General features: G+C 51.7%; 1 protein-coding gene across 1 annotated transcript in view; it reads left to right on the top strand.

Moving 5' to 3' along the window:
* LOC119399228 (uncharacterized) overlaps window positions 1-22578 on the top strand; it is a 249351-nt gene that overhangs the window by 60388 nt on the left and 166385 nt on the right. The window contains 1 exon segment of the mRNA XM_049417583.1: window positions 183-440. Coding sequence (XP_049273540.1) covers window positions 183-440 — 258 coding nt within the window.

Raw genomic sequence — 22578 nt, 5'->3', positions numbered from 1 at the left:
GCCGCTATCAGTGTACAGCGTGTATTGCTTTGGATTTTCATTTCCTGGGCACAAGTGCGCCCAATAAAGAGTCATTAACAGCCCGACTGCTTCCTTCTCCACCGTCACGACTGCGGGACAATATTTGCATGTGTTCTTTTATTTGCGGATGTATAATGAAAACATTGTGTTGTGATGTGCAGAGGTCTGTTGGTGTCTGCGTACGGATGCCACCCTTGAAGCCACAGGTCCAGACACCTGGATCCCCTGGCATCAAGACAATACCTACCACCGTTACAGCACCGTCTTCTGTTGCCTCTCGGGCTCCGAGTGTGACAGTCGCACGTGCACCAAACACTACCATCTCGACTGTGGCTTCAAGTGGCACATCACCTGCACGTCCGCCAACCCCTGCGCAGCAGATCAGAGTCACTGGCACCAATGCATCAATGCTGGCAGCGGTAAGTGTAACTTACCTTATTCTCCCAATCTTGACAAGCAGTCCAGAGCGATTTTGTGAAGTATGTACAGTTAAACATAGATATAATGAAATTGACAAATGTCCGAAAATTTTAGTTACAAATAGGTTTCAGTTATATGCAATTTCAGCATAAAAATCCGGAAAAGAAATGATCAAATTAAACAAATGGGGAACTGGAGGTAAACCTCACCTGAAACAAATTTATTTAGCAGCAAGCAACTGTACAGTAAAAGCTCACTAATGTGGATTTCACAGGACCAGAAAAAAATGTCTGAACTATAACTGAATGCTGAATTATTGATAGTATCAAGAAAGCAATAAAGAAGGGTCTGTTACATCAATGCATTTTCACTTTCATGATAAACACTTAAGTCCAGTACTTATTTTGCATAAGAGGAGTGTGAAAGCCGCAATTTTTGTCATTCGCGACTTCGTTCACAACGTGGCTGCAGCTCAAGACCCCTGTGTCTTAAGCCGAAACATGCTCTCTGCCCATCGCTTATCATGTACTGCCACCACCAACACCAACCACCACGTGCACATGACGATAATTTTTTCGCCAGAAAAATGGCCGTCAAATAATCGTTCGTCCATCGCAATGTCGCAAGTGAGTTTTAAGTCAGCATGCAGACCGCGGTTGAAGGTCTTCATCTTCAACAGCTTCCACCATGTTTGAGTTTTGTGACATTGCACGCGCATTGCGTGAAGTCAGAACGAAGCTACTGAGTGCCCCCGCATCAGCTGCTGACAAAAACGTGATCGCTAAAGACACGATCATAATGACCATGCAGTTCTGAAGGCACGTGTGCGGCTTACGCTCAGAGTCGAAACAAAACTGCTGACCACCACATCGACTTCTGAATAAACCTGGCTCGCTTATGCATCATCATGGATGGCGATTACACAGTTCTGAAGGCACGCGGCAAAAACGAAACTATTGCTTGTCGCCACTTTGACCCCAGTTGCTATTGACGTGATCACAGATAGAGCTTATGCAGTTCGCGAGTGCCGAGTGAAATCGAAAACGAAACCAGTTTGTCGTATTCACTGAAGGCTTGGTCACCAACAATGCAATTGTGGCCATTTCAGTTGTTCGCGAATGCTGCTTTCGGTCCTTTGTGTCGTACATTTGTGGCACTTCGTGCTTGGCGGGTTCTGAGGATGGTTCGTATTGACCGGGTTGCGGCAGAATATGGCCGAATTAACGAGAGTTTGATGCCATTAAACAATGCATAAGCTTGCCGGGACCGGATAACATGTCCGGATCATCCGATTTTCTGTATTAACAGGGGTTGAATTAATGAGCTTTTACTGTACTGATGCAATAGCATACCTGCCAAGTTTCCCGGATTTTCCGGGAGACTCCCGGATTCCGACCATTTCTTAGGTGTGTATGGTTGGCAGGAAAATTTCCCGGAAATCTGAATTTCTGTGTGTGATCTGGCCGGATTGTCAAAAATTCAACCCAATCCGATTCGGGCTTTTCGCGAACCCATTGCATTTAAGTAAACCAGATTAGGAGGCGTTGATGTAAATGTACAGTAGAATCTCGGTGATGCGAAGTCTGCTGATTTCCACTGTGTCCAATGGGCCAAAATTTGGATGTTCCGAACACTTTTCCACGTCGCGGTGGGCGATACGAACTTTGGTGCCAATCCATCGATCAATGTCCGAGAGCAGTGTGCTGGAAGCTTCAGAAGTACAGTAATACCTCGTTAACTCGAACTCGCATATCTCGAAAAATCGGCTAAGTCGAAGTTTTCCGTGGTACCGAACAATTTCCCATAGGTGCAATGTATTTATTGCCCTTTATCTCGAAGTATTTCCGTGCCCGCTTTCGGTTATCTCGAAATCTCGACTGATAATGGAACCGAAACTTCGCCGCCGAACCGTTTCACAAAATACTAGTGGCCAAATGTCATACGTTTCACAAGGTTCGCGCGAGGCTGCCACGTTTACGACGAAGTGGACACTGTTCCCGAAAGTAAAGTCGAAACCTAGCGGCATACCAACTTTGTCGAGCAACCCTGTGTCTTGTCATGTGACGCTATAGACGTGCACATAAGCAGGCCCTGCAAAATAGCTCGGGTCGTACACGTTTTGTTTACCGTCAGCATGCTCCATGACCGTCAGAGATGAGATTTCAGCATTTTATTTACGCAAGGCACGTCGCGCAGATTTTTTCGTCGGCCGTGCGATATGGTGAGGATAACGCCACCAAAGCAAAGCAAGTCACTGATGCTGCAAATAAAAGTAGCCCTAATCAAAGAAACGGATTCGAGGCTCGAAGTTTCCGGACGTCAAAACGGCGCTGAATGTGTGGCATCGTGCGAGAGGAGCCCCTTCCAGTCACATCGACAGATAAGGCCGATTCTCTGGACTTAGCGGTGGGCTAAACTGACCTAGCCTGCAACATCGGCTGGTTTGACCATTTTCTTAAGCCAAACAACGTGGCGTCACGCACAGTGATCGCGGCAGCGTCGACGCAGCTACTCGAGGGGTGACGACATCCGCCGAAACAAGAAACATGCTTCGCTTGATGCGAAATAAATTTGAGTGCAGCGGCGCGGATGATCGGCACATGCGATGTGTTAAGCAACTCGAGAAAGCTTTGCTAGGTGCAAGTGTTACTGAGAGGCAGACCAGCCTTAGTCGGTATCTCTGCACTAAATAAAAAGGCAGTGCCGAAAAACACAGCTGGTTAATAGCGCTGGTATGTCATTCTTTTTCTTCAAAACCTTTACAAAGAGCCAGTTTGGCGCTCCTGTTAAGAAACTGGTCAGTAGGGATAACGTTTCTAGATAGAACTGAACTTCTCAATGGAATTTGCCCAACTTTGCTTATCTCGAAAATCTGCTTATCTCGAAATTTTTTCTGGTTTTTACTACTTCGAGTTAACGAGGTATTACTGTATGCGCGCGGCCAGCGCAAACACTGTCAGAACTGTGGTTATCGTTTGCCACAACCGCTTTGGACGAAACCGCGGTCGCTCTTGACCTGATCATGTATGGCGACAACGAAACTGACAGAACTCCGAGAGTACATGCGCGTCCGCAACACTCACCCAGACAAAGCGATGCTGCTTTCCGCAAACGGTGCGGACAAAACTGCAGCAGATGCGATCACAGATAGCAACAAACGACTTAGTTTTAAAGGCACGTGCACTGCCAGCGCACGCGGATTGAGTACAAAACCACCGTTTGCCTCAACCGCTGTGCACAATATTACCGTAGCTGCGACGCGATCATCGATAGGGACTACGAGCTCCGAAGGTATGTGGCTAACGCAGTGATAGATAAAAGTCAATAAAGTTGTCAAGAAGGCACGAAGTGTTTCGGCGTTCCTGTCTATCTTCGCATATGACGATGGCAGAGCAGACTTAGGGACTTAGTTTTCAGTTGGCCTCAAGTGAAGCTTTGACGAGCGCTTTCGCGGCAACTAACCGCATCGTTCCTCATTGGTTCGTTCACGTGCGTCCCAGAAGGACATATGCAAATTCTTTTGATGGAAATTGATGTTTTGTGCATATATCGTCGTTTGAAAACCGATTTTGCTAGTTTTTTGATGATACGAAACTGTGGGCGATACGAATATTTTCGCTCCTGCTTGAGATTCGTATCACCGAGATTGCACTCAAAACCCTACCTGAGTTGGTTGTAAGCCATTATAAGACCCAGGACTGCAGGGCAAGCAAGTGTTCCACCACAGAGCCACACCAGGGCTTGAAACTTTCGGAAAACGCCTTATACGAATATCATGTTGCGCAAAGAGTCTCCTTAGTGCATGTAATATTACGTGGCAGAAGCATAGAAACACACCAGGCGTCAAAAGATGGGAATTGTACAACGTGTGGCTGGTTTAAAGGCCCATCAATTACAAAGCGCATGGGCATAGTTATCATTATCAGCAACAGCATCAACAAAGTGTGCAGCTATGCAAGTGTGTGAGTTGCGTTACGGAGGTGTATTGGGTATTTCGCCAATTCGCAAAAGGAAGAATTGCAGTGGAACCCCTTTTTAAGAGATGTGCACTGGGGAGCATTTCTTGTCTCTTACATGAGGTGTCTCTTATAAGCAGGGTATCATGTTCTCATTTTCTGACCAACCCCTATTTTGATGCAGGCACACTGGTGTCTGTTATACCCATTTGTCTCTTACATTGTTCTCGCTTGTAAAGGGGTTCAACTGTATGGCGTAGTGGGCACTTCGCAACTGTACAAACAGTAGGCATTCTAGGATAGTTTGAAATGGCCAATGTTACACCCACAGACGTCCCTTTCCTTGTGGCCCGGTGTCCATAGTGAAGTGAAGCTTGGCTGGTAATTGAAAAGGTGATGCGAACAGGGCATGTTTACGCTATCGCGTACTACTCTTGATGGTGACGCTCAAGTGTCATTCAAGTTTTTATTTTGCTTTGTTGCTTGTTAACGAAAGATGGCCAACCGAACAATTGTGAGACATCGAGGAACACAACGCTGTTCTATCTTCATCTAGCAAGATAAAAACATGCACAAAATGTCAGTGACATCCAGCACTTCCTTCACAAAAGGCAAGGCATGTGACGAATAGACCATGTGACGAATAGATTCGTTGGCAGCAGTCTGGCGTCAATGTTGTGTTCACAGCGCCAAATAAATTTTTGAGATTGTGTAAGTTGAGCTGCCTGACAAGGAAGCGGAACCCTGTTTGCTCTATCAGACACAAAAATGCTTACATCCCGTGCACAAGAAGCGTTGTTTACAAAATTCCACTTTCATGTGGAAGGCATTATGTATGCTAGACCAGCAGATGCCTCAACATGCGTCTGATCGAGCACAACAATAAAATCAGGAATACGGCCATAGATGAACATCTTGCTGCCCATTGTAAGAAATGTGACGCAAAACCACAGTGTCTTTCTCTTTTTAATCAGACAGTTGTTCTGTATTGCCATTGCAACAAATATGCTAGAGAAATTGTAGGGTCATCTGAGATAGCTAGGGCAGGAAATGAATGCGTCAGCATGTCGACTGTCCATTTACCTTCTTTTATTTCATCTTGCAGTTTCAGATGCATGTTTATATATGCTCAGGATCTGCAATAAAGCCTTAGTTGAAAGTAAGCACTTGTCCTGTCTTCATCTTGTCTTTTGTTCGTTAGTGCTCTATGGTTTCCAGTGGTGGTCCAACTGCGCCCATTGCGCCATTTTGCTACAATCCCATATCCCTGCGCACATTCGAGTACAGCTTGTGCCACCTGCTCCAAAGTTCACTAGTCCACCCGTTTACACGGCATCGAACCATTTATGGCCCAAAATATTCTTGGTCGCAACAGACACCGCTAGATCTTTTCCATAATGTCGCCGATGCCCTCTACTCACAGCATTCCAGCGATGCACTTTTTGTCATTATATTCAGCCCAACCAAAGTCTGTGCCGCCGCGTGTGTCTCTGTTGTTGAAAGTTTAGTGTGCCGTCGATAGTTTCTCTTATTTGATAGGGAACTGGCGATAACACTTCGAAGAGTGTAGTGTTTTTTTCTTCGTTCGCGAGTCACTCCGCATACCTCAGTGTAGCCACTGCTGCCAAACGCAACAGCTATCGGCGCTGCGCGCTGTAAACGGTGTCTTCACGCACATGAAAATTCGGCCGTGAAGAAGTTTGATCATTATCAAAAAAATAATAATAACAAATAAATAAAATAAAAGATCGTTATTCTTCTGTGCAACATTTTTCGGTATGCCTCTCGTAAAGCTAAGCCTAAATGCGTAGAGTGTGTCTGGCGTGATGTGGTGCTACTGCTGATTGCACACGTCCAAGTGCTCGTCGTGCTTCTTGATTGTGAAACTGACGTAATGCGGTGGCAAGCCAGCGCATCTAGAAATTGTTCCATGCGGTCAGCCACAAATCAAGAACAAGTGGCCTCACGTGTCCTAAACTCCATTAGAGCAATCAGTGTTGTCGTCACTCGACAAAAAGTGAAAGAAGCTTCCCCAGCTTGCAAATCTTTCCAACTGATTTCCTCCTGCTTGTTGAAAACTACGCTTGGGAGCAATATACAGAAAGCAACAGCAGTCAATGGTCACGTGGGTGGGTTCATTGCATCGTTCATGTTTTTGCCGCCAGAGGCGCCACAGGTCATTTTTCGGGACTTTCAATTCAGAAATAAAAATATAAATCCATCTCTCACGAAAGAAACAGGGTTGGTTTGAGTCAATGCGACGGATAATCTTTCCATCCGTGGAGTCATCTCATTTCATGTTCTGGGCAGTTGTCGGTCCTTTTAAGCCCAAACTGCAATGCAAAACTCTAAATTAAAAAAGCAGACCAGATGTAGTTGCATTATTCCTCCGCACTTGCTTAACCCTAAAACATGCTTCCTGGACCCACTCTCAGTACCCCGGTCAACTGCGGATCGAAGTGGTGGTGATCGTGAGGGAGGGGTGTTCTCTCTCTCTCACCCCCCCCCCCCCCCCCACCAAAAAAAATAACCGGTGGCACTCCTCTCACCTAAACAGTCGGTTGTGTTTTGTCATCTGGCCTCTTAGCTGGACGCCATAGTTATTCGCCAACCGTGTGAGGAGCATGGGGACTCACACCCACCAATCGTACCTTGACAGCATATTAAGTAAAAAAATTCACGAACACGGGGTGTCACTAAAGCCAATGTTTCGACAAATGGACTTGTCTTCCTCATGGCTGCCTTGAAGAAGATCATGCCACCCCCCCCCCCTTTCATGCTTGGAATGATCATTGACCCTGCCCCTTCATATAAGTTTGCCTTGTACCGCTTTTATTTTTTAGAACCAGAAGTTTTTGGAGAACCTGAAGTAAGTGCTCAACCCAAAGTCCTTAAAAGTAAAAGGAAAATGTTGCTCAGTGCTCACACCTCTAATAATTATTGAGTACGACGGAGCATCATGACTAGTGAGTTCTGGCGATTGTTGAATGCAGTGTCTACACAGGCAATTTCAAACAGTGTGTTTTCATTGCAGCGAGTTAGTCTTATTTCTTTAATTGTTAGACTTCTGGTTTTCTGGTTAGGATTTTTTTTTCTTTTTGGAATGATCTTATAATACCTGTCACTTGCAAAAACCGTATGTGCCATGCTTGCCTTGTCACTGATGCTTCACTTCAACGCACATCTTGTGCGGCGCAGTGAAGCCAGAATTTGACACACTTTCATGCTAAGAACCTGATTAATGGCTGCTCTCTGGCTGTTGGCCTTGTCTCCTTGTCTACATCGCAGCAGCATTTCCTGTATGCACACTAATAAAAATATTCACCGCAAATATAGACATGTTCGGCTCCAAGTGATGCTAAATTCTGTTTTGCCTGCTCCAAACCTGCTCCAAACAATGAGCCTCCTCCTCCTCCAAATGTGCTCCAAAACAGGCTTTTTCTTGCTCCAAAAATTGCTCCAAATCATAAACTGGCTGGACCACCACTGTGGTTTCTGAAGTACGATGAACTACCGAGACTCCAAAGTGTCCTCCCTTCTGGCACGATAGTGTAAGGGCCATTCTGAGTACAGTAGCTAGCTTGTAGCCACCTGCCCCCCCCTTAATTTTTAGATTTTGCATGTGTATATATACACGTACACTTACAAATACATGTACAAACATACATAAATATGGTAGAACCCCCCTGCCCCTTTCTCTCTAAAATAATTTCTGGCTACACTACAGTGTTCATAGTAAAAAACAGTGCGAAGACTACAAGGACGAGGCAGATGAAATGGGACTAGCGCTCCAGTCCTGGACTAGCGCTACAGTGTTCTACCGTAATTGTAGTTGATACCGTAAACAAAAGTGCCTTCAAAAACTGTTCATCAACTTTCTTCATGCAAAGTAGGAGTGACAATTCATTCAGAGTGTAGAGAAGAATTGGAACGTTGTAATGGGCCGTCCTCTCCAGCGCCTTCTAGTGGGTCGCCCTCTTCGCCTCTTCTCGGAGAGCACGCCCCTCGTGCTCGTGCTCGTGAGAGTCTGCGAGTCTGCGCTCTGTCGTTGTGCATCGTCGCCGTCAATCCCGCCGTCAATAAACGCCTTAACAAAGTGGTGGAGGTGCGGGGTACACCGGGACAAGCGGTTGGAGCAGGAGGCGGCGTTTGCTGAGCGGCGTCTTGCGGCATGGTAGATGGCACGGTACGGGATCGAAGCTCCAGGGGCATCGAATGGAGACTGAAGTTGCGGTGACGGTACAGCACTCTCCACCACTTTGTTAAGGCGTTTATTGACGTTATTCGCGTTATTCGACCATCTAACAGCCCCTGGGCGTCTCCTGTCGTACTTGTTGCGAAGAAGGACGGTTCTGTGCGGTTCTGTGTAGACTACCGACGACTCAACAAGATCACTCGTAAGGACGTGTATCCACTACCGCGAATAGACGACGCGATTGACAGCCTGCAAGGAGCAGAATTCTTTTCATCTCTCGATTTGCGCTCAGGGTACTGGCAAGTACCCATGGCTGATGACGCTCGACCGAAGACCGCCTTTGTCACGCCCGACGGCTTGTACGAATTCAACGTCATGCCGTTTGGGCTGTGTAATGCGCCCGCCACCTTTGAGCGCATGATGGATACCGTTCTGCGCAACCTGAAATGGCACACATGCTTGTGCTACCTCGACGACGTCGTTGTTTTCGCTCCGGACTTCTCCACACATCTTCAACGCCTGCGGCATGTTTTGACGCGTTTGAGCGACGCCGGTCTACAACTGAATCTAAAGAAGTGCCGATTTGCAGCACGGCAGCTGACAATACTCGGTTACGTCGTGTCCAAGGACGGTATTCTTCCCGATCCAGCCAAGCTTCGGGCCGTGACCGAGTTCCCCAAACCTACGTCCATCAAAGAACTGCGCAGTTTCGTAGGACTGTGTTCCTACTTTCGGCGCTTCATTCGAAACTTCGCGACCGTCATATCGCCGCTGACGAAGCTCCTCGGAAGTAACGGGTCCCTCAGTTCATGGTCGTCAGAGTGCGACGACGCTTTCGCGAAGCTCCGTCGTCTGTTGACGTCGCCTCCCATACTACGCCACTACGACCCTACGGCCCCTACAGAGGTACACAAAGATGCCAGCGGTGTTGGCCTTGGCGCTGTCCTTGCGCAGCGCAAACCAGGGTTCTCTGAATATGTCGTGGCGTATGCAAGTCGTACGCTCACCAAAGCCGAGACCAATTACACCGTCACCGAAAAGGAATGCCTAGCGATCATCTGGGCCCTTACGAAGTTCCGACCTTATTTGTATGGTCGCCCATTTGATGTCATCACCGACCACCATGCCCTCTGCTGGTTGTCATCATTGAAGGATCCATCAGGCCGCCTCGCCCGCTGGGCACTTCGCCTACAGGACTACGATATCCGCGTGCTGTACCGCAACGGACGCCAGCATGCTGACGCCGACGCACTCTCGCGCTCCCCCTTGCCTGACGACAACACCCACAGCTCAATGTCTCACAACGCCCTTTCTTCCATCGACGTTCACACCATCGCTACCGAGCAGCGCAAGGATAAGTGGATCGCCTCGCTGATAGACTTGCTCACTGATCCGTCGGCAACACCAAGCACTCGCACGTTGCGTCGTCAAGCCCACCATTTCGCCATTCGTGACGACCTACTGCACCGACGCAATTACAACGCCGACGGCCGCCAGTGGCTACTTGTGATACCCCGAAGTCTGCGTGCTGAAATATGCGAGTCCTTCCACTCTGATCCGCAATGCGCGCACTCTGGGGTATCAAAAACTTACCAGCGCATTCGACGATACTTCTGGCGAGGGATGTACCGCTACGTGCAGAAATTCGTCCGCTCCTGCCTCGATTGCGAACGCCGAAAACCTTCAACGCACGTGTCACCAGTCGATCTACAACCATTACCTTGCCCTAACCGTCCGTTTGGGCGCGTGGGCATCGATTTATATGGACCACTTCCTCTGACGTCGGCTGGTAACCGTTGGGCCATCGTCGCCGTCGACCATCTAACGCGATACGCCGAAACCGCAGCCCTCCCAGCGGCTACAGCGCGCGATGTTGCCTCCTTCCTGCTACACCGATTCATGCTGCGTCACGGTCCACCCCAGGAGCTTCTCAGCGATCGAGGCCGTGTCTTCTTGTCGGAGGTCGTCGAAGCCATTGTCAAAGAGTGCCATGCTGTTCACCGCAAAACTACTGCTTACCACCCGCAGACGAATGGCCTAACCGAACGCTTTAACCGCACGCTCGGCGACATGCTCTCAATGTACGTCGTCGCCGATCACACAAATTGGGATGCCATTCTGCCCTTCGTCACCTACGCCTATAATACCGCCCCTCAAAGCACAACTGGGTTTTCCCCCTTCTTCTTATTGTACGGAAGGTACCCGTCGCACACCATCGACACGATACTCCCATACAAGCCGGATTCAACTGAGTGTGCGCCGATTTCTGACACAGCCAAGCTTGCGGAAGAGTGTCGCGAGCTTGCCAAGACTTTTACAATGCAGGAACAAGAGCGGCAGAAGAGCATTCGCGGTGGCACCACCACTTCTGAGTCCACGTTCCTCCCTGGAGCACTCGTATGGCTCTCGGTCCCTACCACTGCAACTGGTCTCTCGTCAAAAGTACTGCCGAAATACGAAGGCCCCTACCGGGTCGTCGAGCGAACATCCCCGGTCAACTACCTGATCGAACCCATCGACCCATCTTCCGACATGCGCCGTCGAGGGCGCGACATTGTCAACGTGGAGCGCCTCAAGCCCTACCATGACCCGCTCGTAGTGACCAGCTGCTAGGTCGCCAGACGGCTCCCTTTTCGTACCCGGGGTAATTGTAGAGAAGAATTGGAACGTTGTAATGGGCCGTCCTCTCCAGCGCCTTCTAGTGGGTCGCCCTCTTCGCCTCTTCTCGGAGAGCACGCCCCTCGTGCTCGTGCTCGTGAGAGTCTGCGAGTCTGCGCTCTGTCGTTGTGCATCGTTGCCGTCAATCCCGCCGTCAATAAACGCCTTAACAAGAGGTAGGTTTGTACCACAGACAAGAGGCCAGAGCGAAATTCTTGCACATGTATAACAAGGCTTTCTCTCCCTGTTTTTCTGTTACTTGTTCATTTCGTTGTGTCACCCTTATCATGTGAAAGGCGTGAAAAATGGCGCTGTAGAGGTCGCCACAATTCAGCCTTTTGATTAGGCCGCCACTGGAGCGTGGCGCCCCCTGTTACTGCCGTGCATCATATATATGTTCGTGCCCCAATAAAGTCTGGGTTACATTTTCGTCCGAGCGAGCAGCGTGTACGCGTGAGTCTCTACGTGCCCGTGCCCCTGCGGCACTAACCACGCGACATGGTGTCAGAAGTGGGATGACATCGCGTGACAGGAAGTTCGGAGTGTAGGAATAATGCCCCCCAGCCCTAGGCCTTACCACGACGGAACGGCAGCACGGCAGCACGATGGACCTCGAGACCGGCGAGCCGCCAAAACTGTACGGCGTCAACCTTCAGCCACCGGCATCGTTCGACTTCGCGAACCCGGCAACATGGTCGACATGGCTCAGCCGCTACGAAGACTTCACCGCGGTTTCGGGACTGACAAAAGCGTCGGAAGACGTGCAGGTACGCTCGCTACTGTACTGCATGGGCCCGGAGGCACGTCCGCTCCTCGAGACGTTCTCGCTCGACGCCCAGTCGCTCATCTCGTACCAAGTTGTTGCCGCCCGCTTCACTGAGCACTTCGTGCACCCAGCCAACGAGCTCTACGAGTCGTCGCGGTTCCACAGGCGTGTTCAGCTACCCGGCGAAAGCGTCGATGCGTACTACGCGGAACTGTGCAGAATGGTGAAGCGCTGCAACTACCAGTCAGCTGCTGTCGAGGAAAGGCTCGTACGTGACCGGTTCGTCGTCGGTCTCCGTGATTCTCGCCTCTCGGATCAGCTGTGCCGAAACGCGAAGCTGACGCTCAAGGAGGCATGGACACAGGCCCGTCAGTCCGAAGACGCCGACAAAGAGAAGGAGTCGACCCAGAACCGCACCGAGCACGCACGCGAGCTCAACCTCGACGCCGCGAAAGCCAGCAAGTTCGCCTCTCGTCGCCGCTCCGGAGCTAAGCCTACTACGTCGCAGCCGCCAGCCGAGCGCTCTCGCGAGCCGCCCACGTGTGAATTCTGCGGCCGCGCGCCTCACCGACGTTCGGACTGCCCGGCTCGACGCTCCGCCTGCAACTTCTGCAAAAAGAAAGGCCACTTCGCCGAAGTTTGCCGCTCGCGGAAGCACCAGCAGAACAAGCTCGGCTCCGTTCACCTGCATGCCGTTGGCACGCCCGCCGCTGCAAAGTTCGTTGACATGACCGTTGACAACTACACAGCGCAGTTCAAAGTCGACTCTGGCGCCGAAGTATCTGCTGTACCCAGTGACTTCCCTACGCTGCCTGCCAAGCTCGACCAAGTTGACAGTCTGCTCACCGGCCCTGGAGGACAGCCACTTCGCGTGCTAGGCTCGTATCTGGCACGACTTCGGTGGCAAGGAAAAACAAGCTGCCAGCGCCTATACGTAATCCAGTCACTCACTGTGCCTCTTCTAGGACTGCCAGCGCTCCATGCCCTGAAAGTTGTGAAATTTCTTGACGAACTCAAGGCTCCCAAAGCAACGCTGCACGCCAAGCTCTTCAAGGGATTGGACACTCTCAAGGACGAGTACGTTATTCGGCTGAAACCCAATGCCGTGTCCTTCTCGCTCAGCGTCCCCCGCAGGATCCCCATCCCGCTGCTCGAGGTCGTCCGCCGCGAGCTGGGCAAATTGGAAAGCGCGGGCGTGATCCGCAGGATCGACAAGCCAACTCCATGGTGCTCTGGCCTAGTTGTCGTCAGGAAAGACGATGGTTCCTACCGACTATGCGTCGACTTGACTCAACTTAACAAAGTCGTCCTCTGCGAACGTCATATTTTGCCAACGGTTGAGCAAGTCCTTGGCCTCCTCGGTGACGCAACAGTTTTTTCAAGGCTGGATGCGACCGCAAGCTTCCATCAGGTGAAGCTTTCTGCCGATTGTCAAGAGCTGACGACATTCATCACCCCATACGGACGATACTGCTTTTGCCGGCTCCCCTTTGGCATCACCTCCGCTCCCGAGTACTTCCAGAAACAGATGGCAAGAATCCTGGAGGGCTAAGAAGGGGTCGCCAACATGATAGATGACATTCTGGTTTTTGGACGCACCCGCCAGGAGCATGACGCCAGACTGAGTCAGGTGCTATCTCGCCTTGCAAAAGCAGGCATTACATTGAACGAGGACAAGTGTCGCTTTGGGGTATCTGAGGTCTCCTTCCTGGGTGTTGTCGTCTCAGCTAAGGATATCAGGCCGGATCCAAGCAAGGTTGAAGCGGTCAAAGCTATGGAAGCTCCCACTGACGTCGCTGGCGTTAGACGACTGCTTGGAATGGTGAATCATCTCGCCAGATTCCTGCCACACATCTCGGACGTCACAGCACCCATCAGAGCCTTGCTGAACAAGTCTGCGAGCTGGGTGTGGCAGCATGAGCAAGAGGCAGCATTCAAGAAGGTCAAAGAACTCTTGACGTCAGACAGGTGCATGGCCAAGTACCACCCGTCGTATGCCACGACAGTGTCCGCAGATGCAAGCTCTTTCGGACTCGGCGCAGTATTGCTGCAGACTCAACCCTCGGGAGAGCGTCGCCCAGTCGCATTCGCTTCGAGGTCAATGACGAGTACTGAACAGCGTTACAGCCAGACCGAAAAAGAAGCTTTGGCAACGACATGGGCTATCCAAAGGTTCGACGAGTTTGTCCGTGGCATCACCTTCGACGTCGAGACCGACCACCTGCCTCTCGTCTCACTTCTGGGCAAGATGGAACTGGATATGTTGCCGCCTCGTATTCAGAGACTACGGCTCAAGACAATGCAGTACCAGTTTCGCATGCTGCACGTGCCAGGAAAACTGCTAGCAACAGCAGATACCTTATCACGTATCACCCACAGGGCATCCACTCCTGTAGACACGGTGGAACTCTTTGCAGCACAAGTAGTCGGCTGCATGTCGGAAGTCTTGCCACTCAGCCCCGAAGACGTACTACAGGCACAAGAATCCGATGGAGAGTGCAAGGTCCTCATCTCCTTCTGCCAGCAGGGTTGGCCACGAAAGACCAAGCTACCTCTGCATGTGTCAAAGTACGCCTCCGTGGCGGACGAGCTCTCTGTCTGCGACGGTATCCTGCTGAAAGGCCCCCGGATTGTCATCCCATCGTCTCTTCGGCCAGCGGTCTTGACGCTGTTGCACGAAGGCCATCAGGGCACCAACAGGACCAAAGCCCTAGCTCGGGAGTCGGTTTGGTGGCCGGGTATCTCAGCAGACATCGCCTCTCTCGTCGCCAACTGCAAACAGTGCGCTTCCACCCGGGTGAACCTTGCAGAACCCCTAGTCTCCACAGCTGTACCTGGACGTCCCTGGGAATTTCTCGGAATGGACTTGTTCCATCTCAATGGCCAGACGTTCCCCTAGGTGGTGACCCTGAGAAGCACTACAGCTCGGGCAGTTATCAATGCTCTCCAAAGCATCTTTGCACGCCACGGAATCCCACAAGACGTCAGGTCGGACAACGGCCCACCGTTCTCGTCGCAAGAGTTTGCGGCATTCGCAGCGTCTTATGGCTTCAACCATGCGACCAGTAGCCCACACTACGCCCAGTCAAACAGAGAGGCAGAGAGGATGGTACGGACAGTCAAGGACCTGTTCCGGAAGTCCAAAGACCCTCACCTCGCTCTGCTCAGTTATCGGGACACTCCGGGAGTCAATGGCTTCAGTCCAGCCCAGCTGTTGATGGGACGTCAGCTGAGAACCAGAGTCCCGAAGCAAAACTCCCAGCTACGTCCCAACTGGCCGCCTAGGAAAGATGTCGTCGCCAAGGATGTAGCCTACAAGCGTAAGCAGACCGACCACTACAATAGGCATCACGGAGCTCGAGACCTGCCACCTCTCCAAACGGGTCAGCGTGTGTGGGTGTGCCCTGACCAAGTGCAAGCTACGGTCCTCAGCCCGGGGCAAAGGCCAAGAAGCTACGTGGTTGAAACAGACCAAGGTGGTGTTCTACAGCGAACTGCCGTCACCTAGTGCCTTTCGTGCCTTCTGCCTCCAGTGGGGAATTGCTGCCGACAGCTGCACAGCAACCATCGCCACTGCAGCAAGTTCCCCTTCAGGAACCTCAGCCTTCCAACAGCGTGCAACCTGCGGTCCCCCAAGGGCAGCCTTTGCAACATTCCCCAGCAGCCAGGGACCGTAGTGATGGTGTTACACGAACACGTTACGGCCGGCGCGTTGTTCCGCCGCGACGTTTGAACTTGTGACATTGTGATGTGTTTGGCGTCCTCCATCCTCCCATCAGACTTTCTCAAGAGGGGAGATGTAGAGGTCGCCACAATTCAGCCTTTTGATTAGGCCGCCACTGGAGCGTGGCGCCCCCTGTTACTGCCGTGCATCATATATATGTTCGTGCCCCAATAAAGTCTGGGTTACATTTTCGTCCGAGCGAGCAGCGTGTACGCGTGAGTCTCTACGTGCCCGTGCCCCTACGGCACTAACCACGCGACAGGCGCGGCCTGTTGTCAGTTGCTTGAGCTCGTCTTTGTATTTGTCGACGGATTGTTGTAGCCTCAGTACTTGGCTCCTGAGGTATCTCGGAGGGAGGCAGGAAATGTTCAATACATTGACTGAAAGTAAAAGAAGAAGATGGCTTTCGCCTTTCAGTCGTCTTAGATGAATGTATAAGGGACCCTGTGAGATTTTTTCTTTAACAATAAAGGGAAATAAAAAAAAGACAATCGTGATTTCTTTCAATTCCATCTGCAGAGTGGAACAAAACAGTATGGCATACTAAGGCATTGGAGCGGTTTCAATAGCCTGAAATAGAAAATAAAACGCGAATGCTATCAAACTCGAGTGCAAGTATCGAACCGGCAGCACGGACTGACGGACTGCCTGCAAAATACGTATACAGCGGGGACGGAATGACACGCGAACATGCGGCATCTGCATTCATTGCTGTTTCGCATTTACTTTCAAGTGGTTATAGCCTGGACGATTGACGAAAAGATAGCGTCATCCATGGCACAATAAAAGAGCATCTAGCATCTTTTTATTGCCACCATGGTTAGAGAGTGATGAAAGCAGTATGCCGCTATGTTCGCGTTTCTTTCCATCCCCCTGTACCTGTGAAAGCTTGCAAGAAGCCCAAATGCAATTAAACTCCGATGCAAACACGAATTCGTGAGCTTCGTGATACGCGCGGCCGTACAGCGCCAGCTTCCCGTAGTCTACTTGCACAGCGCCACCACGCGGCAGCGGCGAGCGGACGCGGAGCGCGCGCTCGACGGCCCGAAGAGAGCGTTCGCCCAGGCACTGAAAAATAGGGGAGGCGCTGCCGTGAACCCAGCCCCATTCGTGGCGAAGACACCGACACCATCACGGACAGTCAAGCCAGCTGCAGACTAAAAGGACTACCCCCCCAGTACGGACTCCTCCCGGACAAGCCAAAGGCGACGGCGACAACAGGCACGATGACGGCCGCGGTGTCCCCAGCAGCAATCGTGATGCAGCCACCCAGAGAGCCGCCGACCTTCCATGGATTACTAAATGAAGACCCCGAGACCTGGCTCGAAACGTTCGAAAGGGTCTCAACATTCAACAACTGGGACTCCGAGGACAAGCTGCGCCACATCTACTTTTACCTGGAAGACGCAGCAAGGACCTGGTTCGAGAATTGGGAGTCCACTCTTCAAACCTGGGACGCCTTTCGCAGCGCTTTCCTGGAGACGTTCACAGGCGTCGTCCGAAAGGAAAGGGCCGCAGCCTTGCTGGAGACACGGGTCCAACTTCCAAATGAAAGTGTGGCCATCTTTGCAGAGGAAATGACACTGCTGTTTCGCCACGCTGACCCTTCCATAGCCGAGGACAAGAAAGTCCGCTTCCTCATGCGAGGGGTAAAGCAAGAGCTGTTCGCTGGTCTGATGCGGAACCCACCTTCGACAGTCCAAGAATTCGTCTCAGAAGCGACGACTATTGAGAAGACGATGGAAATACGAACCTGCCAGTACAATCGCCGTTCGATTGAAGACAGCCCAGCTGTTCATGCCCTTGCCTCCGACGACCTGCGCGAAACGATCTGAGCGATCGTTCGGGAGGAACTGCACAAGCTATTACCCTCACCACAGCCTCAAGTGGACTCGATCGCAGAGGTCGTTCGATCAGAAATCCAGCAGTCGCTGGGCAACCTTGAACCGCCACTGCCTCAGCCGCAAGCCGTGAACTACGCTGCTGCAGCCCAACGCAATGCCCCCCTCCTCGCCCACGTCAAGACGCCATGCCGCTGCCATCACCACCGACGCCCTACTGTACTCCTGTCGCCCTGTGCTATGCCCCGCGCTACGCGCCAAGGAAGACTGACGTTTGGCGTGCCCCTGACAACCACCCGCTCTGCTACCACTGCGGGGAGGTCGGCCATACGTACTGCCGCTGCCAGTACCGACAGATGGGGCTACGCGGATTCGCCGTCAATGCGCCGTGCCCGCGGCCAGGCGAACGGCCTCGCAACATCGACAACTACCTCACCGGAACACACTGGCAAGAATGACGACCTTGCCGCTCACCGTCGCCCGGCCGCTACATGTCACCGCACCGCTGGCAGTACACTGGCCCAAACCGCGGCCGGTCGCCTAGCCCGTATCCGGAAAACTAAGGGCAGCAACCGGTGGAGGTGCGGTTGCTGTACGACGAACTACCGAAGATCCTCCGCCGCCGCGGCGGCGACGAAACCTTCAGAACACGATGCGAAGCAGACGAAGCCCTGACGACGAAACCTCGGTCCCTGAAGACCTGTCGATGCGACGTAGAAGCAGCGGGACAAGCCGACCTAGCCGTAACCCGACGCCGCGATTTAACCACAACGCAAGACGATGGATTAGCGACCTCGACGTATTATTTGTCATGTATCTCGGGAGCGCTTGCAATGTCGGAATGGAGTTGGGAGAAAGAGAGAGACTCGGGAGACACCGTGGTGGCACTGCAAACAAAACTATCTAACACACCACGGCACACAAAAATGAACACTCACTCAAAATTTACAACAAAAATGTAACGAGTGCAGAAATGCAAAGATAATGGGTACTCACAAACTAGCCTAACAAACATCGCAAAGCATTCGAGCTATGCCTAGCTCCTCTCAACCCGAGAGTCTGGCCACTACGGCCTCTCAGTCACTCGCGATACCAATGGAGCGTTCTTACGGTTCGCGGTGTCCGCTGACTCGGTTGGTGGTCCCAAGTCGACGTTCGGTCCCGTCGTCGCAGCTCCTGTCGACGTCTCCGGGCCGTCGCCGTCGATCAGACGCCTCGCTGATTGTCCTCCTCGACAATGTTTCCTTCCTTTCGGAGAACACCGGTCTCTCCCAGTTAGGCCTAATTGTCGGCCTCTCCTCAGTGCCACGGGCTCGAACTGTCGTCGTGGCTCTCCGGTGATTGTTGGTGGGTCGCCGTCGTCTTGCCGAGCTGTGGTAGTGCCGCAGGTGCCACGAGGACTGCGTGATGAGGCTGCCGCAAGCCCGGGACGCCTCGCTCGGTAGACCCCGAGGTCGACGGCCACCCTCCCGGGGCATGCACAACGCTGCCTCCAGAACTCAGCCCTGCTGTTCCCGTCGCGGACGCGACGCTGGCCTGCACCACCTTGCTCCTCGACAACTCCACCGAACAATGACCAAATGACCAACTCTTCTTCTGTGGTCTCTCACCTTAGCTCGGGTCGCGTGGCACGCGCCTTTCGCCGGCCAATGGCACTATTCGACGGCCACAACGTCACCGCCCTCGTCGACACTGGAGCAGACTATTCCGTCGTCAGTGGACCATTTGCCACAAGGTTGAAGAAAGTTAGGACCGCTTGGCAAGGCCCCGAAATCTGGACCGCTGGGGGCCATCTAGTAACTCCGGCTGGAGTCTGCACCGCAAGAGTCACCATCAATAACCGGACTTATCCTGCGAGCTTTGTAATCTTACAGCATTGCTCCAGGGATGTGATACCGTATTTACTCGCATAATGATCGCACTCGCGTAATGATCGCACCCCTAAATTTTGTCGTCAAAATTCGATTTTTTTTCCCCGCGTAATGATCGCACCCCGAACTTGCCGCAGCGATATGTCGTGTGCCAAGTCTAGCTGATGATCATCACGTTTACCATCTGTCGAACGTTACGTAAGTGGCTCTTCAAGACTCACCAAGTGAACTGCATGCACCAAACAGATTCCTAATTTTTGCCCACCCTTGGCGGAAGCGTGCGGTATTAGGATAGCAGTAAAGACAAATGCCGTAGTTTTCACCACATGCCCGCCATGTGTTTCTACGTCTGTGGCAGCTGAACGCGCCCATCTCTGTTTCTGTCCTTTAAACATGGCTATGCTGTTGCCGCAAATTTACCGATTTAAACGAAATAATTCATTATTTCGATGGAAGAAACTGTTTTGGCGCGCATGACGCACTCACGACCTCCGTGACTTACGAGAAAAAAGGCGTTCGCTTAGCTCCGCCAGCCGCCATGTTTGCTTTGATCACGTGGTTTTGATATCCCGCAGTGTTAAGGCCCAACCGCATGCACGCGATTTTCGAGCGATGGAGACGAGTGACAGGGATTTGCTGTCGCGGAGGGCCATCCATCGCCGTCGCTTGTCGCGTCGCAGGTTTTTGGGAAACCAAAAAAATCGCTTGTCGCCCGGAAGTGAGTGTGACGATTTCCGGCAACATGGCAGCATCACCGATCCTCGCTTCGGTTGCAATTTGCTCTTGATGCTTCCAATCGGCGCGTACTTCAACAAGGAATGCAGGTTATAGACTACCTTCTTTACAGCCCCATCTCACGCGGAGAGCGAGGCAGCGGCCGTATTTTGTCGTTAATTTTGATCGACGGTTCGTTTTGATGTTTCGGTGGTAGCTTGCTGCATTTGTGGTAGCTTGCTGCAATGTCAACATCGTCGTCGTGTGAGGTAGCCCTTCTCCTTGTGAAGCAGCGATGTGAGGCGCTGCGGCTTTTCTTAAACGTTTCATGACAGCAAGAGGAAACGTTGTCGAGATGTGCCTCGTGGGCTTGTTTGAGTGCCGGTTCACGATGGGGCGATACGCGAGTTTCACTGCCGTGTTTAAGTTGAAGGCGGTTGATTGCGCGCTCGAGCACGGCAACCGCGCTGCCGGCAGGCATTTCGGTGTCGACGAAATCAGAATTAGGTATTGGAAAAATCAGCGTGAGAAGCTCATGGCTACCAACAGCACGCGCCGGGCTTTCCGCGAAACCAAAACTGGCAAGAGCAAAACTGTCGCCAACAGCTTCAAGAAGACAGGCGTATCTAACGCGCTCGACAGAACGGAAGATAACCTTCTGTGCTACTGTGATGACACTGCCGGTTCCGACAGGGAATCGAGCGGCGACGACACTGACGCCAGTGACGCTTCAAAGTCTGAATGAAAGTTAGGGGGTCAGTGAATAAAAAAAATAAAGGGGAATATGCAATGCATGTAGTTCCTGCGTAATGTGTGCATTTATTACAAAGACTCTACTTTTATTTTTGGTTATGTTCATGACAGCTATCGTAAGAATTCCGATATGCGACTTGTTCGCGTTTTTGGTGCTCAAAATATTTCGCAGAAAATTTACCCCGCGTAATGATCGCACCCCGAAATTTGCGTCAATTTAAAAAAAAAAAAAGTGCGATCATTATGCGAGTAAATACGGTACTTGGGATGGACTTCCTAAGCCACCACGGCGCCATCATCGATCTGAGGTCTGAGTCAATAACACTAACCTCAGAAAAAGCGCTGCCGCCACACACGATGCCAGAAAACCCCGCATTGAATGTGATAGAAGAGCACGTCACCATTCTGCCTCTCTCCAGCATCATTATTTCCGTCGGCACCGAAGGACCCGCAGACCATGAAAGTGTCATCGAGGGCGATCAGCACCTACTTCTGAACCGTCAGATTTGCGTCGCAAGGGGCATAGACGAGCTACGTGATGGCAAAACAAAGGTAGTGCTGACAAACTTCAGCCACGAATATAGCCACCTGAACATTGGTACGACGGTCGCCTACATCCACGAATTCGGGGACGCCAGCAATGCTTTCGCCCTCTTGGATGCTACCGAACCTGCTTCGACGGATCGACGAACCCGACCCGATTTCGACGTCAACCCGAGCCTCTCGAAGCACAAGCAAGACCAGCTAAAAGCCCTGCTCCTACAATTCAAGGACTGCTTCTCGTCGTCGTCAAGAATTCGACAGACCCCAGTCGCGAAACATCGCATCATAACAGAAGAAAGTGCCCGACCAATCCGTCAGAGCCCTTACCGAGTTTCGATGCGAGAATGCAAGGCTGTCAAGAAACAGGTCGACGAAATGCTACGCCACGACATCCAGCCGTCCAAGAGTCCGTGGGCATCACCTGTGGTGTTAGTGAGGAAGAAGGATGGAACCCTACATTTTTGCGTCGACTATCGTCGCCTGAACAAGGTCACGAAGAAGGACATGTACCCTCTCCCACGAATAGACGGCGCCCTAGATCGACTCCACAACGCCAAGTACTTTTCGTCGATGGACGTCAAGACCGGCTACTGGCAAATCGAAGTCGACGAGAGAGACCGAGAAAAGACTGCCTTCATAACACCAGACGGCGTGTTCCAGTTCAAGGTCATGCCTTTTGGTCTTTGCGCGGCACCCGTGACTTTCCAACGTGTCATGGATACAGTACTGGCTGGCTTAAAGTGGCAGACTTGCCTCGTGTACTTGGACGACGTCGTTGTGTTTGCCTCAAACTTCCGACGAACACCTACGGCGGCTTGAAGCTGTACTTCAAGCAATAAAGAGCTCCGGACTCACCCTGAAGCCAGAAAAGTGTCGCTTTGCGTACGAGGAGCTCTTGTTCTTGGGACACGTGATAAGCAAATCCGGAGTACGCCCTGACCCGCAGAAGACAGTTGCCATCGCTACATTCTTGTCACCTGCCAACAAGAAGGGCGTGCGTCGATTTCTCGGCCTGTGCGCCTATTACAGACGGTTCGTCAAAAACTTTGCCCGCATCGCCGAGCCACTTACTAGCCTTTCCAGGACCAACGTCGAGTTCAAGTGGGAAACGCTGCA

Source organism: Rhipicephalus sanguineus, chromosome 7, assembly GCF_013339695.2.
Source record: "Rhipicephalus sanguineus isolate Rsan-2018 chromosome 7, BIME_Rsan_1.4, whole genome shotgun sequence".
NCBI classification, from domain to species: Eukaryota; Metazoa; Arthropoda; class Arachnida; order Ixodida; family Ixodidae; genus Rhipicephalus; species Rhipicephalus sanguineus.
Note: the sequence above shows the minus strand (reverse complement) of the source record. Positions and strands in the feature narration are given on the sequence as shown.